We start from the raw sequence: 16,644 nt of genomic DNA on the forward strand, positions 1-16,644 counted from the left end.
TTTCTCCACCAAGACAACTGCAGTAATAAATCTAAACGCTACACCTCAAAAAGTTATCTTCAGCAAACCCCCTCCCTGCAAGAACTTGGGGCAGGCCCCCAGAATCTCTCCACAGCTGCAGATGGGGATGCGAGGACTTATACCTTTAACACCCGAAAGTTATAAGAGGGATCCATATGGGAATTGACGGATATATAAGTACTGTATGCCTTATCTTATTCACATTGTATTGCACTTGTTCATGTTTAGTTTATGCCGAGCGAGTTAGCTGAGCTCGCACCTGCACTATTAATAGTTTTATATTGTCTTTCTACTGAGTTACGTAGTAGTATAAGGGCGGCTGACTCTAGGAGCCAGACCTTTCCCATAGAGACTAAACTTTATGTTTACCAGCAGAATTATTATACTTCAGAAGTTAATTTCACTGTTCTATTTGTTCTTTACCCCCCTTGCCCCCCGCCTTACCCAAACCCTCCCATTCTACTCTGGGGATGTACATAAGAAAAGCACCCACAGGTTGCAGATATTGCTCAAGTTTATGTGATACACTGTATGATGGTATTCATTTCATGTGGACAGAATACGTTTACCTAGACACGACAGATGACATTGACTTTAGGTAGCTGGAACATTGGGGGAATCAACTCTCCCAAAAAATGTAAAAATGTAGTGATCTATTTAAACAAATTATGTTTAGATATAGCCCTCCTGCAAGAGACCCACCTGACTGAACCAGAAACCCTTAAAATAAACGCTATGGGTTGGAAAATGGTGGCAGCAGCCCCCTACACATCAAAAGCTAGAGGCTTGGTAGTCCTAGTTAAATCAAATCTATCCATACAAGTAACTAATGTGACAGCTGATCCAGCAGGCCGATATTTGATGTGCCAAATAGAACATGGCTCCCAATCCTTCATATGCATGAATGTCTATGCACCCAATGTATACTCTAAGTCATTCTTCACAAATATAATGTCACTGCTGACACCCCACCTCAATAAACCGGTGATATTGGGCGGATTATTATTAAGCGCTTACGAGCAACTGTCTTTGTGTGCGGACTCATCCACATCTAATCTAGATATTGGGCGGAGACCTGAATCTAATATCATCCCCAGTACTAGACAGGCAAATCCCCAACAAAAACAGACAGAAACTGCCAAAACTAGGAATACAAGCCCTAGCATCCCACCTACAATTAATTGACCTATGGAGGGTTTTAAACCCCAGAGAGAGGGACTTTACCTGCTTATCTGCTTCCACAGGACAACTATCTAGAATAGATTATATTCTGTTGTCACACACATTCCTTCCACAGGTGATAGAACCGATCACGATCTCAGATCACGCAGTAATACGTTTCACACTAAAACTAGCCCGGGAACAATCCTCCTACATCTCATGGCGATGCCCATCCGCCCTCTCCACCTCCCCAAAATTAAAAGAAAAAATGATGACCTCATGGGACCACTACCAGAACGACAATAAGGCCACTATTGCAACAGACCCAGTCCTTTTCTGGCAGGCATCGAAAGCCACGATAAGAGGAGAGATAATTTCCTTCTCCTCGTCGCAGAAACAAGGTCTCACTGATACTTAAGTAGAATCCCAACGACTACTCACAGAAGCATACCAAGAATATAAAGTCACACCTAACCCCACGTCCAAAACCCAATACACCAAAGCCCGTACCAACCATGAGGCCATAGTATCACAATTGGAGTCCTGGCACTCTTTCGAAAAAGAGGCACGCTGTCACAAATATGGGAATAAATCCAGTCGACTCCTTACCAATTTATTAAAAGGACAGAGACCCCCATCTGTCATCCACCCCCTTAAAAGATCAAACGACACCATGACATCATCAAATACAGAAATAGCCCAAGAATTACAAAAATTCTACCTCCACCTATACTCCCACCCAGTGTCAGATACACACCAGTCAAAAGCTTTTTGGGATGACATACATCTCCCCCAATTACAAACAGAGATGGGAGCTGCATTGATCTCAGACATAACCCAAGAGGAGGTGCAGGAGGCAATTTCCTCGCTAAAACCCAACAAAGCCCCGGGACCTGATGGCCTCACATCAGAATACTACAAATTACTGCAAAACAAAATTGCCCCATGTCTGACATCGGTGTTCAACTCGTTACTCCCTGCCCCCTCAACGCCCCCACATTTTAACTTAGCTAATATTAAAGTCCTACCTAAACCAGGACCTGTCCGATCCCGCGTCTTACAGACCCATCTCACTCTTAAATATAGACTACAAACTGCTTACTAAAATCCTGGCTGAGAGACTCAAAGTGGTAGTTCCTAAACTGGTGCACAAAGACCAGACGGGCTTCGTAATGGAGCGACAGCCGGTGACGAATATCAGGCGTGTACTTGCGGCTGTGTGTGACTCCCAGTGTGCCATGTCGAACTCCACAAAAGCAATCCTATCACTAGACGCCGAAAAGGCCTTCGACATGGTACACTGGGATCACCTCTTCCACCGCTTCCCAGCCACCTTTGTGGGCTGGCTCCAGACACTTTGGGGGAAATTTACTAAAGGACATTTGTAAAAAATAGGTATATTTGAATCCACAAATACACTTATTTTTGACATTTACTATCCCGAAAATACAGCAATTCGTATTGATAGCACATCAATATGAATACGAATTGCCGTATTTTCGGGATAGTAAATGTCAAAAATAAGTGTATTTCTGGATACAAATACACCGAATATTTTTTTTTTTTTTTTTAACAAATTTCCTTTAGTAAATTTCCCCCTTTATGTTAATTCCTCGTCCAGAATTTTGTGTAATGGCAGTATATCAGATCCCTTCCCAATCCTACGAGGCACGAGACAGGGATGCCCCATGTCACCACTCTTGTTTGCCCTCGCATTGGAACCCCTAGCAGTGACCCTACGCGATTCACCCCTATATCAGGGAATTAACATCAGAGGTATTGATCTGAGAATAGCCCTCTTCGCAGACGATATGCTGCTGTTCCTGTCACACCCGAACACTCCCTGCCAATAGCCATGAAAATCATAAAACAATTTGGTAGTTTTTCGGGGTACAAGGTTAATGTGACAAAGTCTGAGCTTCTTATGCTTAAGGGAAAAAAGCCTTTCTTTGCCTTGGACCCTGACCTAAACACTATCAAATTCCAACACTCACACATTAAATACTTAGGCATTCAAATCCCCCACACACCTCAAATGCTGTACTGGTTAAACATTCACCCAAATATCCTAAAAACTAAACAAACAATGGAGGCTTGGAGTGACCTGCCCCTATCCCTTCTAGGCAGAATAGAAGTCATTAAAACCATTATCCTACCTAGACTGCAATACATGCTACAACTTCTACCCCTGAAACTTACTACCCAAGACACCCACCAATGTATGCAATCATGCACTAAGTTTATCTGGAAATCCAGGAGGCCAAGAATATCAATGGCTAAATTATAGTTGCCTAAACGGATAGGCGGGCTGGGTCTTCCCAGCCTGCCACAATATTCCAGAGCACTCCATTCCAGATATGCTATGGACTGGCTTCTCGAATCCAGTAAATTTGTTGTATACAAACTAGATTGTGCTTTATTCTACCCTTTTTCCCCAAATTGTTGCCTATTTGGGGAAACCCCATGTTTTCCCCTGGTATGGATAACCCGGTTTTCAAACAATTCTTTAACAAAGGTCTAAAACTAGTATCACAAGTGTTTGACCCCGGAGGCACGCAACTTACATCAGCTCAACTAAAACTACAATATTATCTGTCCCCCTAGGTACATTCCCTCTTATTTAATTATCACACTATGCAGCTTCCCTCCCAGATAGGTCTCACATCATCTCACAAACAAATACACTCCACAAACTCGCACGTCGTTTTGAAAGGCCAGGCTACAAAATTAAAACTCTCTACAAAGAACTCCTAATTATAACAGCCCCTAAGATAACAGAACAGACGAGGAGACAGTGGCTTGGAGACATACCTTTATTACTGTCATGTGACACCCTTTTCAAGTATTATGACTCCACATTACGCATTCTAAAGTCTGCCCTACTGCAGGAAACGCATGTGAAAATTCTCCAAAGAGCATATATATCTCCTGCTCAAAGATAGTCAGGAGCTTGTAAAAAGTGTGGATTGTCTCCGACCACCTTCTTCCACAACATCTGGTCCTGTGGAAAAATAAAAAAGTTCTGGCACAAAGTAATCCAATTATATCTCATCCATACTAAACACAAAGATACATATACACCCATTCCCCATACTTTTTGCCAACTTTGATGTGTGGGATCTGCAAAAAAACGTTACCAAACTCATCCCCTTTCTGACGCTGACTGTTACGGCTGCAAAGAAGCTTATAATGAAAAATTGGTTGAGCAAATCATCACCCTCGCTAGAATCTCTTATTACTTTACTAACACGCACAATGAACTACGAAGTATATGATGCTCAATTGCAAGCTACTTTGAGACCTACATCGACCACAAGGTGGGGACCACTCCAGGAGGAAGAACCCCCTGATGATGCCACAAACACCACAACTGAACGGCCCATAGCGAATGTATAGTGAATATATAAATAATATTACCCCAATATAGTTGTGCCTCCAATTTCAGCATCAAGATCCAGCATAACCTATACATCCTACTACTATGAGGTGACGCCATACCATTAATAAGGTTCACTTCTTTTCACATTTAAGGTCTAATACAGACCAACTGTAAAAGGTACCCCCCCACTCCCTACCCCCTCTACCCTCAGCCTTTCCCACCCCCTCCCAATTATATATATATATATATATATATATATATATATATATATATATATATATATATATTGTCACGGACCCACCGGTCGCCTGCTCCGATACGTCAATCTGAGCAGCTCCGGCCGTGACTGGGGTTCACTTTGGACTCTCGGGTTCTTTACTTGAGGTACACTGCCACCAGCCAAAACCTGATTTTAGCGCTTGAAACTGCGCAAGGGGCGGCTTGGCTCGCACCTGACCGCACAATACAATATACAAATGGTAACACGCTGGAGCGTTCTCTTCTGAGGCTAATGAGTCTTAAGAACACAGAACCAGGACTGAGAATATGTATTATTTATTCCTAGAAATACTACAGAGCTTTAGAAAATAGTTAAAAATATTACAATGATTTTGAAAGTACACACAAGATCAAATGCAATTTCAGAAATAAAATAAAAGGTAAAAATGACAGAACCGTATCTTACACTTAAATACAGATCCTGACGTGGGGGGTTCTCCACAAGAAATCTCTGGTCGCTTACAGCCTGTTTGCTAGACCCCCAGGTAGTGACCACTGACTATCCCAAGGTACAGAGGTTTTATCTGCAGCCTCCCTCATCCCTCCCACCCTTGGGATTTTTAACCATTCCCTTGCTGAGCCTAGTGAAGGTCCCTAGATATAGGATCTTTCCCATAAAGAATTTGTCCCTGCTTTGAAGTAGATTTTATACATTCCTCAAGTGATAAGAGGTAATTTAGTGGAGGGCCAGAGCAACTTTGGCCTGTTGGCTGGACACTATTGCTCTCCCCCCCCAATCTGGTTTATGAGGGGTCTCAGATCTTTATCTTACATCCTAACTCCAGAGGAGTCCACAGATGTCAAACAGAGGGAATACAGGCCTCAAACTCAAACCAGGGTCACCTACAGTTTACCCACATAATAAAAAACATGTCCTGATTCCAATACTCACAGGAGACATAACTTTACAACAATACCAGACATACATTGATCGAACAGATAATCATAACAGGAGGCATACGTTAATTTGATTGATCACCTGATCTGATCGTTACATATATCTTTATGCTATTTCTTTTTTTGTATTAAGCTACGCAAAAATGCAAGTGTCCATTTACAAGAATATTGGCGTGCGGGCACGATGGCGTTGGACATGGACAATCCCGATGACACCCCCCCCCCTTTTGTGGGGATCATGGACTATACTCTATCTTTATTGTCTTTACTGATGATACTCACCCCGACGTTGTTATTACCATGTACGCCAAAAAGTATATTTCTTGCTCAGTAATTTTTTGTAATACTTGCTAAAAAACCCAATAAATATATTTAAAAAAAAAAAAAAAGTACAAATCTGCAAAAGTCCAGTTTTTCTGAGTGCGGCATCCCGCAAATCAGATAATGAGGTCTGTACAAGTATGCATATCTTCGGGTACCCCTTTATGAAGTCAAATTGTAAGTGTGCCGGTTTTCGGGAGAGGGTGTGGATGGTGCAGCTTAGGGTGCCAGTGTTAACAGGAGTGCTCAGGTCCACGTGAGCGCGGCACACGTGTGGTCAGCACAGTGTGCTGTGGTCGCGGTCTCTGTGTCAGCAGCTCCGTGTATGTACAGGAGATGGGACTGACGCCGCCGTAGCCAATAGATTGGCGTATGCGCCGTGTTCCACCGTCCTGCCTGGGGTCCCTCCTGCCTCGCGTTTCTGACCCTACTTCCTACTTACCATCTCCTTACAGCTTGGTGCGTCCTCCGTCTCTCGCCCACCGCTTGCTTCTGTCAGAGCGTGCGGACTCAGCTGCTTGCGCCGTGAGGGGAGCGGGTGGATGTTTCTCGTCGGGGTATTTCCTGTGGATATGTGCCTTGGTTACTTCTTAGTGGGTGTCTTCCTCAACGCATTTCTGCTCAGCGAGCCTTCTTCAAGGAGGTTGTCATGTGTGGTAGCATGCCTGTTTAAATACCTTCTCTGGTCTGTATGTCTGTTTTCCTTTTGTCCATACAGACGTCAATCATTTGTCTGCAGGTGTGGCCTCCTGCAGACGTTCACCTCTGCTTTGATTGTGATTGTGATGGCTCACTCAGCTGCTTGCCATGATTGTGGTGGCTCACTCAGCCGCTTGTCATGATCGCAATGGTTCACTCAGCTGCTTGTCATGATTGTGATGGTTCACTCAGCTGCTTGTCATGATTGCGATGGTTCACTCAGCTGCTTGTCGTGATTGTGATGGCTCACTCAGCTGCTTGTCGTGATTGCGATGGCTCACTCAGCTGCTTGTCGTGATTGCGATGGTTCACTCAGCTGCTTGTCGTGATTGCGATGGTTCACTCAGCTGCTTGTCGTGATTGCGATGGTTCACTCAGCTGCTTGCCATGATTGCGATGGCTCACTCAGCTGCTTGTCATGATTGTGATGGTTCACTCAGCTGCTTGTCATGATTGTGATGGCTCACTCAGCTGCTTGTCATGATTGTGATGGCTCACTCAGCTGCTTGTCATGATTGTGATGGTTCACTCAGCTGCTTGTCATGATTGTGATGGCTCACTCAGCTGCTTGCCATGATTGTGATGGCTCACTCAGCTGCTTGCCATGATTGCGATGGTTCACTCAGCTGCTTGCCATGATTGCGATGGTTCACTCAGATGCTCGTCATGATCGCGATGGCTCACTCAGCTGCTCGTCATGATTGTGATGGCTCACTCAGCTGCTTGCCATGATTGTCAATACGGTCATTGTCTCCCTTTCAGAACAAACACCTATGTTGGTAATTAGCTCACATATGTTGAGCCATATTGTGTGCATGTATCCGATGTGTAATGTGTTACTTGATTCAAGTATATGTGTCAATTGGAAGATCGTCTTAATTAGTCTTGTGCTAATCTTCCCTGTGCAGCTCATATTACGTTAAGGCAGCGGTTCTCACACTGTGGGTCCTGACCCCAAAGTGGGTCCCGACCTTCTCAGCATGGGGTCACGTCTCCATGTTGGCTGATGACTTCTCTAATCGTATACGGTTCACCAGCCCTCAGTATTAAGGGACGGTAGCGGCTACCAGGGCTGACGGCAGCACTATCGGAGGATTGTCCTCAATAGTTGCGTGCCTCACCCAAGTCTATGTGATTATCTCCCAGCGCGTGAGAAACTATTATATTAAAAAGACCTCACCGCTAGTCCGCTTAATATAAGAGAATATCTACTCTTTTTCTATTGCCTACGGTACAAAAAACACTTACATATTGGGGTTGTGGTGATCAGGGGGTCACACTGAGTCAGGGGAACATCCTCCCCTTTTTTATTAGTGTGATTGTTGTATGTCTTGGTTTTATTTCGCAAAAATTTTAAATGTATACCCAATAAAAGTTATGTATTATGAGTTCAACTTATTCTTAGGTGCACCAGCGAAAGGCATTCTTCCTGTTTTTCTATCCTTGTAAACTCCATGCCTATGGTAGCACACCCTCATTATCTACATGAAATTATAATTATACCTGTATCTGGGAGGGTCCTTTTAAGCTATATGAAAACGTTACTAACCTGTGCGACTGACATATCTCTTTCCTTCAATTCTATCTAACGCTCTGTCTAGGAGATACTGCCATAAACCCTGGGTCTATCTAATGCTCTATCTAGGTGATACTGCCATAAACCCCAAGTCTATCTAACGCTCTGTCTAGGTGATACTGCCATAAACCCCGGGTCTATCTAATGCTCTGTCTAGGTGATACTGCCATAATCCCCGAGTCTATCTAACGCTCTGTCTAGGTGATACCGCCATAAACCCCAAGTCTATCTAATGCTCTATCTAGGTGATACCACCATAAACCCCGGGTCTATCTAACGCTCTGTCTAGGAGATACTGCCATAAACCCCGAGTCTATCTAACGCTCTGTCTAGGTGATACCACCATAAACCCTTGGTCTATCTAATGCTCTGTCTAGGTGATACCACCATAAGCACTGACTCATCTAATGCTCTGTCTAGGTGATGCCATCATACGTTGCGATCAGTTGTCTCTCCTACTTCAGTGGGTGTGCGACTTTCAGACTCGGCATAGAGAAGATGGAGAACTTGTGGCTTTTGATGTCCTTTGTGGGGATTTGAACTTTGACAATTGCTCCTCAGGTGAGTGTATTCTCTGGTTTTGGACTGACTGTATAATGCTTGCAGAACTGGATGTTTCTATGGTTTCTGGACAGACACCTGCCCACACTGGCTATGACCCTGACGATAATGGACCAGGTTCCAGTCTCATGGGACCTGGCCAAATGGGGAGTGACTCTTGCCAACATTTACTGATTCTACCCACTGCGCAGTGATGGGTATAGATGGGTCCAAAGGAGCCAGGGCCCATAAAAAAAATTTCAACAGTGTGCTGGCTCCTCCCCCCCCCCCCCTATGCCCCCACCACAGCTCAGTTTAGAAAAATGTTCCCTCAGGAGAGGATGCACACTCTGGAGCTCCTGAGATTTTTCTTTAGTTTATTTTAGTTTTGTTTATTTGGGCATGCTGTTTGGGCAGACAGCATGCCTGTGACGTGGGACCTTAGGGGTGGGTGGATACCGACCTCATTAGGTGCTGCTCCGATCCCTGCTGACAGAACCCAGTTCTGGCACGGTTAGTGTACGGCTGGGCATAGCGCCCATGCACACACACCTGCAGCATGCTGCACACCCCTACATGTCAGAGTGGTGAGCTCATACCAGGTGCCCCACTAGGGGGGTCCCCTGGTTTTACATTGTGCGGCATTCGTGCAGGTGGGCATATGGACCCTCTTGGGGGGGGGATCCCATACCCCACCTCACTTTCCTCTGTTTTTTTACAGTTTTGCCAGTATAATCACCTCAGTAGCTCCGGCGCCATTACAGGGGGTGGAGCTACCTTAGAACGGGAACTGCAGCCCTCAGCGCCATTTCCTCAGCAGAGGGCAGCTCTCCAGTTATAAGCAGATCACTGGTACAGGGATGAGTTGCTAAAAGGGCTTGCTTGCTTTCTGTATGTATGTGTTTATGTATGTATGTATATGTGTATTATTTCTGATATCAGTTTACAGTACATGTGTAATAGCACGGCGCCTGTTACGTAGTTAGCGTAGCATCCCTGTCAGAATCAGCGTAGTGTTCGCGCGGCCAGCGTAGTTAGCGTAGTCAGTCAAAAGTAGCATACTATTCCCACGGCCGCTTAGCGTAGTCAGCGTCCCTGTCAGAAGTAGCGTAGTGTTTCCCGTGGCCAGCGTAGTCAGCGTCCCTGTCAGATTCAGCATAGTGTTCCCGAGGTTAGCATAGTCAGTCAGCATTACGCAGTTACCGTAGTCAGTCAGAGGTGAAGGTGAAGTGACTGGGGAATGGCTGCAGAACCTCTCACGATGTTTAACCTGCCGCAGACAGCAGCACCATTTGCTGCCACTGACACAAAACTGTGTTAATGCATACCCAACGCACTTGAGTATGAAGGAGAGCATGTGGTTCTGCCACATTAAAGCCTGCTGAAAGAAGATAAGTTTCCGTGCGGCACATTGGTTTCTGCAGTGGCGTGTGGTGGGGTGAGGCAGGTGAGGGAAAAATAGTTGAGGTGGACGAGAGTCTGTTTGTATAGAGAAAAAGTCATGTCGGACGTGTGCTGCCTCAACAGTGGTTGTTTGGAGGCATATCCAGAGACACCGGTGAGTGTTTTATAATGCCTGTGGACAGACGTGACGCCAGCACCATGATGGCAGTCATCAACAAATATATAGAACCTGGGATGACTATATATTCGGATTGCTGGTGTGCATATAACACTCAACAGCTGGCGCAGGCAGGGTACCACCATGCACGGGTAAACCACCGCTATAATTTTGTTAATCCGGAGACTGGGGTTCATACGCAAAACATTGAACGCCTTTGGGGATCTTGTAAGTGGCGTAACAAAAGGCAAAGGGGCACTGCACGGCAACATCTGAACCAGGACCCAGGTTGGTCCTGACGAAGCTCTCAGCGAAGCGTGCGCTGACCACACACCTCGTGTGTGAACCCCCATGTCCCCTTCCCCACATACAATGCATTTTGATCTGCTTAGATAGGGTGTTACAACTGCTTTCCGGCGTTCTGGAGTTATACTTCCAGAGGAGCGGCGCATTATGTCTGCTACCGCTTCCTCCTAGTGAGCCGCACCTGGGCTGGTATCGGCGATAACACGCACACCGCTAGAATCTCCCTCATTGGAGATTGCCACGTGTATGCGGTACAGAACCTGGGTATAGAGTGACCATTACACCTTTGGCACCATACCCAGATCGAGTCCAGTTAGTCAGCCGATTTCTCATAATAAATTGTCTAACGAGTGTGACAGATAAAAACCTGTTAGACATTATACACAGGTTTCCATATGAGAAAATATACCACCCATATATACTCAGCCTTACCCTACGAATAGCTCTATTTGAGCCAGTGTATGTGTCATTGTGGCAATCACTAAAATAGGAAATAAAAGCTGGAGAAATCTTCTCCATAGAATAGTCACCGCCACTAGTACAGAACGCCTATCTAACACACCTGTCTATATCATATGATTGATGAACTGAATGAAATATAAAGGCATTGGGTGTCCCACGTTGTAGGGGTAGAAATATCCCGTTTTTACCACATGTCTGTGTGTATATGTCATATGTCTGTGTTTTATTTCGCTTTTTAGTATGCAATTAATAAAAGTTACATTTTATTGTTAAATTCTCCTTGGTGCCACATAGCAACATTCTTCCTGTTTTTTTCTTTTCCTTGTCATATTCCATGTCCAGTAGCAGCACACCCTCCTCCCCATAATAATAATTTACGGGAATCACAATAAGAGGGAACTGGTTTCTCCCCTTTTTTTGTGCTTCAGTCTAAAAAGATGTAGTGTGAGGAGGCGCATAACAATTAAACTACTGCGCATGCAGCAGGTGGGGGGCATGTCAAAATTCCCGGCGGGTGGTGCACCATTTATATGCAGTTGCACCGAGCCCCTTTAAACCCCTTAGGACCCGGTGCACTGGTGACAGTACCTGCTACTATTAGAAAGCTGCTTTACCTTACCCCACCCCATGCATATCAAATGAGAGGGGAGCCGTTCACTGCGCTCATTAGATATGCATGGCGATCTGACAGCGAGCAGCAGCGGAGGTAATGCGGGTTAAGAAAATACAGGCTGCATTGGGAGAGATTGTTGTGGGAGCACTTCCAGCTGTCCCACTCCCTTTCGGCAGCCCCGTCTATGCACCGCAGGATAATCCTGGGCTGGGCCACACGAGATGGGGGTGAGGTGTCAGAGAGGAGAATGGGGGTGAGGAGAAAGCCAGCGGTAAACATACTTACCAGCGACGGAATCCCAGGCTCTCCAGCACCAGTCCCCAGCGTCGTCCTCCTGGCTCCCTTCAGCACTTGCATCAGGGTGTGTGAGGTCCAGAAAATGGCGCCACGCTCGCCTCCGAGCAGTGTGAGGTCCAGAAAACGCTCGCCTCCGAGCAGTGTGAGGTTCAGAAAACGCTCGCCTCTGAGCAGTGTAAGGTTCAGAAAACGCTCGCCTCTGAGCAGTGTGAGGTCCAGAAAACGCTCGCCTCCGAGCAGTGTGAGGTTCAGAAAACGTATTTAATCGAAAATAACGCGACCAATTTGCAAATCATTTAACAATTTTGATAAATGGGGCCCTTAGTGATGTAACTTTGTACACCGATGCTATATATGTTGGAGCCATGTTATTTACATAAAAGTTGACTGTAATCTGTTGCATAATCAGGTTAATGTTTCATAGAGAAAGCAAAAAGAAATACATTATACAATTGCTTTATATTTGTATTATGAGCATCAATTATTATTTTATATAGATGACCGCTTAGAGCAAAAGCACAAGTTATTCTCCGTGTACAAGGATCCCTGCAGAGACTGCGCAGGAAGGGACCGTCCGGGAGCTGTCGGTGAGTAAGAACACACTGCCCCAGTACCTGTATGTGGCATTAGGGCAAACCGGATGGAGGTTTGTGGCTGACACAGGAGGACGAGTGATTGTCTCTTCTACAGAGCAACTACATATACATAAGGATAGAAATAACCTAAAGACTGTACAAAGAAGGGCAACTAACAATGACACTGGGGACATGATCGAGACTGTCACATATCAGGGGTATTACCAGGTACAGGAGACATCACAGGGAGAGAAGTATTAGGACACGGGGACATGTGCTGACACTGGGGACATGATAGAGACTGTCACATATATCAGGGGTATTACCAGGTACAGGAGGAGACATCACAGGGAGAGAAGTATAAGGACACGAGGACATGCGCTGACACTGGGGACATGATGGAGACTGTCACATATATCAGGGGTATTACCAGGTACAGGAGACATCACAGGGAGAGAAGTATTAGGACACGGGGACATGTGCTGACACTGGGGACATGATAGAGACTGTCACATATATCAGGGGTATTACCAGGTACAGGAGACATCACAGGGAGAGAAGTATTAGGACACGGGGACATGCGCTGACACTGGGGACATGATAGAGACTGTCACATATATCAGGGGTATTACCAGGTACAGGAGGAGACATCACAGGGAGAGAAGTATTAGGACACGGGGACATGCGCTGACACTGGGGACATGATGGAGACTGTCACATATATCAGGGGTATTACCAGGTACAGGAGGAGACATCACAGGGAGAGAAGTATTAGGACACGGGGACATGCGCTGACACTGGGGACATGATGGAGACTGTCACATATATCAGGGGTATTACCAGGTACAGGAGGAGACCTCACAGGGAGAGAAGTATTAGGACACGGGGACATGCGCTGACACTGGGGACATGATAGAGACTGTCACATATATCAGGGGTATTACCAGGTACAGGAGACCTCACAGGGAGAGATGTATTAGGACACGGGGACATGTGCTGACACTGGGGACATGATAGAGACTGTCACATATATCAGGGGTATTACCAGGTACAGGAGGGGACATCACAGGGAGAGAAGTATTAGGACACAGGGACATGCGCTGACACTGGGGACATGATAGAGACTGTCACGTATATCAGGGGTATTTCCAGGTACAGGAGACATCACAGGGAGAGAAGTATTAGGACACGGGGACATGCGCTGACACTGGGGACATGATGGAGACTGTCACATATATCAGGGGTATTACCAGGTACAGGAGACATCACAGGGAGAGAAGTATTAGGACACGGGGACATGTGCTGACACTGGGGACATGATAGAGACTGTCACATATATCAGGGGTATTACCAGGTACAGGAGGAGACATCACAGGGAGAGAAGTATTAGGACACGGGGACATGTGCTGACACTGGGGACATGATAGAGACTGTCACATATATCAGGGGTATTACCAGGTACAGGAGGAGACATCACAGGGAGAGAAGTATTAGGACACGAGGACATGCGCTGACACTGGGGACATGATGGAGACTGTCACATATATCAGGGGTATTACCAGGTACAGGAGGAGACCTCACAGGGAGAGAAGTATTAGGACACGGGGACATGCGCTGACACTGGGGACATGATAGAGACTGTCACATATATCAGGGGTATTACCAGGTACAGGAGACCTCACAGGGAGAGATGTATTAGGACACGGGGACATGTGCTGACACTGGGGACATGATAGAGACTGTCACATATATCAGGGGTATTACCAGGTACAGGAGGGGACATCACAGGGAGAGAAGTATTAGGACACAGGGACATGCGCTGACACTGGGGACATGATAGAGACTGTCACATATATCAGGGGTATTACCAGGTACAGGAGACATCACAGGGAGAGAAGTATTAGGACACGGGGACATGTGCTGACACTGGGGACATGATAGAGACTGTCACATATATCAGGGGTATTACCAGGTACAGGAGACATCACAGGGAGAGAAGTATTAGGACACGGGGACATGCGCTGACACTGGGGACATGATAGAGACTGTCACATATATATCAGGGGTATTACCAGGTACAGGAGACATCACAGGGAGAGAAGTATTAGGACACGGGGACATGCGCTGACACTGGGGACATGATAGAGACTGTAACATATATCAGGGGTATTACCAGGTACAGGAGGAGACATCACAGGGAGAGAAGTATTAGGACACGGGGACATGCGCTGACACTGGGGACATGATGGAGACTGTCACATATATCAGGGGTATTACCAGGTACAGGAGGAGACATCACAGGGAGAGAAGTATTAGGACACGGGGACATGCGCTGACACTGGGGACATGATGGAGACTGTCACATATATCAGGGGTATTACCAGGTACAGGAGGAGACCTCACAGGGAGAGAAGTATTAGGACACGGGGACATGCGCTGACACTGGGGACATGATAGAGACTGTCACATATATCAGGGGTATTACCAGGTACAGGAGACATCACAGGGAGAGATGTATTAGGACACGGGGACATGCGCTGACACTGGGGACATGATAGAGGCTGTCACATATATCAGGGGTATTACCAGGTACAGGAGACATCACAGGGAGAGAAGTATTAGGACACGGGGACATGTGCTGACACTGGGGACATGATAGAGACTGTCACATATATCAGGGGTATTACCAGGTACAGGAGGGGACATCACAAGGAGAGAAGTATTAGCACACAGGGACATGCGCTGACACTGGGGACATGATAGAGACTGTCACGTATATCAGGGGTATTTCCAGGTACAGGAGACATCACAGGGAGAGAAGTATTAGGACACGGGGACATGCGCTGACACTGGGGACATGATGGAGACTGTCACATATATCAGGGGTATTACCAGGTACAGGAGACATCACAGGGAGAGAAGTATTAGGACACGGGGACATGCGCTGACACTGGGGACATGATAGAGACTGTCACATATATCAGGGGTATTACCAGGTACAGGAGGAGACATCACAGGGAGAGATGTATTAGGACACGGGGACATGTGCTGACACTGGGGACATGATAGAGACTGTCACATATATCAGGGCTATTACCAGGTACAGGAGGGGACATCACAGGGAGAGAAGTATTAGGACACAGGGACATGCGCTGACACTGGGGGGACATGATAGAGACTGTCACATATATCAGGGGTATTACCAGGTACAGGAGACATCACAGGAAGATAAGTATTAGGACACGGGGACATGCGCTGACACTGGGGACATGATGGAGACTGTCACATATATCAGGGGTATTACCAGGTACAGGAGACATCACAGGAAGAGAAGTATTAGGACACGGGGACATGCGCTGACACTGGGGACATGATGGAGACTGTCACATATATCAGGGGTATTACCAGGTACAGGAAGAGACCTCACAGGGAGAGAAGTATTAGGACACGGGGACATGCGCTGACACTGGGGACATGATGGAGACTGTCACATATATCAGGGGTATTACCAGGTACAGGAGACATCACAGGGAGAGAAGTATTAGGACACGGGGACATGCGCTGACACTGGGGACATGATGGAGACTGTCACATATATCAGGGGGTATTACCAGGTACAGGAAGAGACCTCACAGGGAGAGAAGTATTAGGACACGGGGACATGTGCTGACACTGGGGACATGATAGAGACTGTCACATATATCAGGGGTATTACCAGGTACAGGAGGAGACATCACAGGGAGAGAAGTATTAGGACACAGGGACATGCGCTGACACTGGGACATGATAGAGACTGTCACATATATCAGGGGTATTACCAGGTACAGGAGGAGACATCACAGGGAGAGAAGTATTAGGACACGGGGACATGCGCTGACACTGGGGGGACATGATGGAGACTGTCACATATATCAGGGGTATTACCAGGTACAGGAGGAGACATCACAGGGAGAGAAG

At 46.3% G+C, this 16,644-nt stretch overlaps 1 protein-coding gene across 4 annotated transcripts in view; it reads left to right on the top strand.

Annotated features, from left to right (window-relative positions):
- The window catches only part of LOC146079840 (sphingomyelin phosphodiesterase 5-like), a 133,851-nt gene that overhangs the window by 37,957 nt on the left and 79,250 nt on the right, over positions 1-16,644 (top strand). For all 4 annotated transcript variants that reach the window (XR_014474755.1, XM_083186478.1, XM_083186479.1 and 1 more), the window contains exons 4-5: positions 8,754-8,894; positions 12,610-12,699. Coding sequence is in view for 3 of the 4 variants with exons in the window: in XM_083186478.1 (XP_083042604.1) it covers positions 8,754-8,894; positions 12,610-12,699 (231 nt within the window). In the remaining variant the exon portion in view is untranslated. The remainder of the gene's footprint in view (positions 1-8,753; positions 8,895-12,609; positions 12,700-16,644) is intronic.

Source organism: Crinia signifera, chromosome 5, assembly GCF_055691185.1.
Source record: "Crinia signifera chromosome 5, ASM5569118v1, whole genome shotgun sequence".
NCBI lineage: Eukaryota > Metazoa > Chordata > Amphibia > Anura > Myobatrachidae > Crinia > Crinia signifera.